The sequence below is a fragment of the Barbus barbus genome (assembly GCF_936440315.1).
Source record: "Barbus barbus genome assembly, chromosome: 9".
Classification (NCBI taxonomy): Eukaryota; Metazoa; Chordata; class Actinopteri; order Cypriniformes; family Cyprinidae; genus Barbus; species Barbus barbus.
In genome coordinates, this window is record NC_136737.1 from 29112751 (window position 1) to 29116633 (window position 3883).

The 3883-nt window shown below is 38.4% G+C and overlaps 1 protein-coding gene across 2 annotated transcripts in view; it reads left to right on the forward strand.

Annotated features, from left to right (window-relative positions):
- The first annotated feature begins 217 nt into the window (after positions 1-217).
- The window catches only part of LOC306874654 (NLR family CARD domain-containing protein 3-like), a 38857-nt gene continuing 35191 nt past the window's right edge, over positions 218-3883 (forward strand). The window contains exons 1-4 of one of the 2 annotated variants that reach the window (XM_079424838.1): positions 218-290; positions 656-722; positions 3081-3188; positions 3304-3364. In XM_079424838.1, the coding sequence (XP_079280964.1) occupies positions 272-290; positions 656-722; positions 3081-3188; positions 3304-3364 (255 nt within the window). In that variant the 5' untranslated portion in view covers positions 218-271. Of the gene's footprint in view, positions 291-549; positions 723-3080; positions 3189-3303; positions 3365-3883 lie in introns of both variants that reach the window. The other variant, XM_079424839.1, reaches the window with a different exon arrangement.

A 3883-nucleotide genomic window follows, 5' to 3' on the forward strand; every position in this document is an offset into this window, starting at 1 on the left:
CTGTGTAAGTGATTTATCCAATTAACTGTACAGTGCAGACTTTTAGATTGAATTAATTAGCTTACTTCCATTCATTATTTGACAAATTTCCAATTTTATAGGTTTGATTTATAACAACACTCCTGTGAGGAAAATACATTCAGGGGTTATAACTTTAAATAATAAAGAATAAAAATCATTATTAAGAGACTCAAACTCCTCCTTGTCAGGTGACAGAGAAAGTGAAACTATTCCAGCAGGATCTGTTTTGTTATATGAGGAAGTAAACTACATGAAGAGAGAAAAACACAGTGAGTATCAGGAGTTCACAATTATCTTTGATAGCCAAACTCAATCCAGACTGATTTAAAGTGAAGTACAGCAGCAGGATCAGATATTCTGAAAGTAGTTAAAATGACATTAGGAGATAAAACACAGAGTCTGTAAATCGTCTGATTCCAGCTTTACTTTCATTTTAACACAGTGCTCGTCTGAACTTGTTCTGCAGTTTGTGAATAATGTGATTCTGTGTAAATAATATCAGGATGAAATAGTTTTTCATGTGTGCAGGTCATTACTGAGGACTGACTGATGAGACAGAGCTGGATTTGAGAAAATTAACTGCTGAGATGATTCATAACTCACTCTGTGTATCAACATCTGTATCTGCTTTTAGATGAAACCATGGCCTCCAGAATGAATCTCTCTGAAGAACATCACACACAGATAAAGACAGTCAAGAGGTGAGAAAACTGAATATGTTTCACATTTTTAATGTTCAGAAACAATAAATGCATGCTACAATAACACGATTTCAACCGTGCCCCTCAGATCTTTGAGTCAAGTGGATTTTGAATGCAGCTTCCAAAAGACACAAATAGCTGATTAATATATGTTTGTCTCTGATAAACGATCACACCGGTGTGATTAGATGTTCGGTGCTAAATTCAAATCTGTGTTTGCTCAACTTCACTGTCTGGCACGGAGCCAGAGACTGCTGTGTTTTTAGCTCCAGCACTGCGCATTATAACCAATCACACATGATTCTGTTGAGCTCATGAGTACAATGACCAATAAGAGGCGTTCAGATGAGTGTTTTATTCAGTGTGAGCGCTCCCTGAATGAATTCTGCTCTCTGACCATTTCTCTCATCAGAAACAACAAAGTGCAGATGTGCGTAAGATGTGAGCAAGATATTCATTTCACAATGTAAACAACCTCAGTGATTAATGGGAGTTTTTGAGAGTGCTTGAATTAGACTAAAGTCAATGATAATGTTCTTTGATAATGTAAACGGAGAGTCTATTTACACTAATTCTCCAGCATCGTGTGATTGGCTCTGTGAAGATTATAAAAAGCTGCTATGGGGTTGAACCCGTCTTTTGCTATGGACCAGCAGCTCCAGTGGCGCAGATGCTAAATCACTTATGGGAGGATTTTTGACGCGATCGACTACACTTTTCTCTCTTTTCAAATCTCATATCACATCGTAAAGGCATTTATTTTTAATAAAAATGAAAGAAGTAACCAAAAAGTTGAAAATACAGTAACGGGTAGGTAGGGTTAGGGTAGGTGTAGGGAGGGCTTTATTGTATCAAAAAGGTGGCATCCATTTAATAATCTGAATTAAAATGATAATTTACTCTCAATACGTTATTATTGCATACTGGTTTATAATGTAATACAATACTGAAGTGCAGATAATTGCCACTATTTTGCAACAAGTAGAATAAATAGCAGAAAATCCTGCTATTGTAACATAGTGTAAATATAATCTATAGCTATTTAGTGTAGATAAAATCCATTGCTATTTGAAGGTAAGAAAAATGACTGCAGTTTGAACTGAGGAGGGCCTATAATCAGTCCAGGGCACCTCTGCGTCATCATCCGTCCCTGCACCAGTGTCTCTGTATTGCTCTATTTTATTCTATAATGCATGAATGAAGAGGGCACATGGGCCAGATCCTTTTATTGATAGAAAATAATACTTTAATCTTTTAACTCTCAAGACACAACACAGTCCTCCATGAAAAAAAATTAACATTAAAAAAAATATGTACATTGGTTGCAGATATTTCTATGTTCTTTGAACATAATTGATCTCCGTTTATGTTCCCTAACTCCGTGTAGAGCTCAGATCCATCCACAGCGAGAGACTAAATGGTGATGGGTGCGAATCAGTTTCCTTCACAAAGGAGCGGGGTTTCTGAAGAAATCATAACTACTTTATTTAGCTTCAACATGACTAATTCTATATGATTGAACATCCTTACAGAATAAATACATGGTACTGTTACGGGGCTGACGAGACGTGAGACGTGCGGATCCATGTGCAAAGCTTTATTAAAAAACATGGTCAGAAAACAGGCAGGGTCAGACAGTGGCAAACAGGTATGGCAGAGGCAAGACAGAGCAATCCGGGGCGCAAGCGTGGGTCGGTGATCGGCGAACCGTATCCAAAGGGGCAAGGCAGAGAGATAATCCAGAGACGAGAGCAATAATCCAAACAGGGAGCGAACAGAGTCCAAACGGCAGAGGCAAAGGGTAAATCCAGGAAACAAGAGCAGGGTCAAACACGGCAGGAAAACAAGGCAAGACTAAGGCTAAGACAATGACTATGGCTCTGTAAAGTTGCTATCGCTAGAAAAGTGATAAACGCTAACAATACTCGGCAGTGTGCAAGAGCAAGTCCCAGGCTTAAGTAGTGAGTGGTGGTGATTGTGAAATGGTGATCAGGTGTGGGTGTGATAATTGAGAACAGCTGTGCGTGATTAGGGAGTGCAATGGATGGTGGGAAATGGAGTCCAATGTGCTTGTGAGTGAAAATAGTCACTGTGGTGAACAGGTGACCTCTAGTGGTGGTTAACCGGGAGAGCATGGCCAGGATTCGTGACATGTACATGATTCAAATATGTTTAGATGAGGAACATAAATTAATCATGTAGGAAATATGAAATGCATATTTAAAATTTCAACAACCTCCCCATCGCCATTTTTCAGTGAAAGATATGAAGATTAAAGGGAGTTTGAAACAGTAAAGGTGTTTCTGTCAGAGCAGTGTGAGATTTTCAGAAACAGTTTGTATTGCTGTTGTGTTTCAGTCTGTGTGAGAATGAATCTCCTGAACCCAGCTGTGTGTCCATCAAGAGTGACCAGTCAATGGATCAACCAATGAAATTCAGCTCGGGAGAATCATCTGCTGATCTGAGGTGCTGTTTAGTTTACAGTATAATACATATTTATAAGCTATTCATTCATTTACTGATCTGTATTAAATGCATTAATACATATTTACAAAAACATTCAATATTTGTTTAACTACAGTCAAAAACATGAAGGACCAGAATCACATTCAGCAAAGAAGAACTTAGATTCCATTTTCAAGGTTGGTTATGTGTGTGTGTGTGTGTGTGTGTGTGTGTGTGTGCACCTGGTATTCATCACGTCCTGGGGACCAAATGGATAGTAATACCAGTTAATCTTAATCTTGTGGGGACATTTTTTGGTCCCCATGAGGAAACAAGCTTATAAATCATACAGCATAAAGTTTTTTGAAAATCTAAAAATGCAGCATGTTTCCTGTGAGGGCTAAGTTTAGGTGTAGGGTTGGTGTAGGGCAATAGCACATACAGATTGTACAGTATAAAAACCATTACGCCTATGGGATGTCCCCATAAAACATGGAAACCCAACATGTGTGTGTGTCTGTGTGTGTGTGTGTGTGTGTGTGTGTGTGTGTGTGTCCATCCCAACACAATAACTCTCTGGGTAAAAGTATTAAGAAATGGGGAAATCTGTGAAATCCTCTCTGTAATAGTCACATTTACTTTCCTACCAGTGTAAGATAATTTGTAGGCCACTATAAAGCAGATCAATGATCACTAAAGTAGAGAAGCTGAATCCA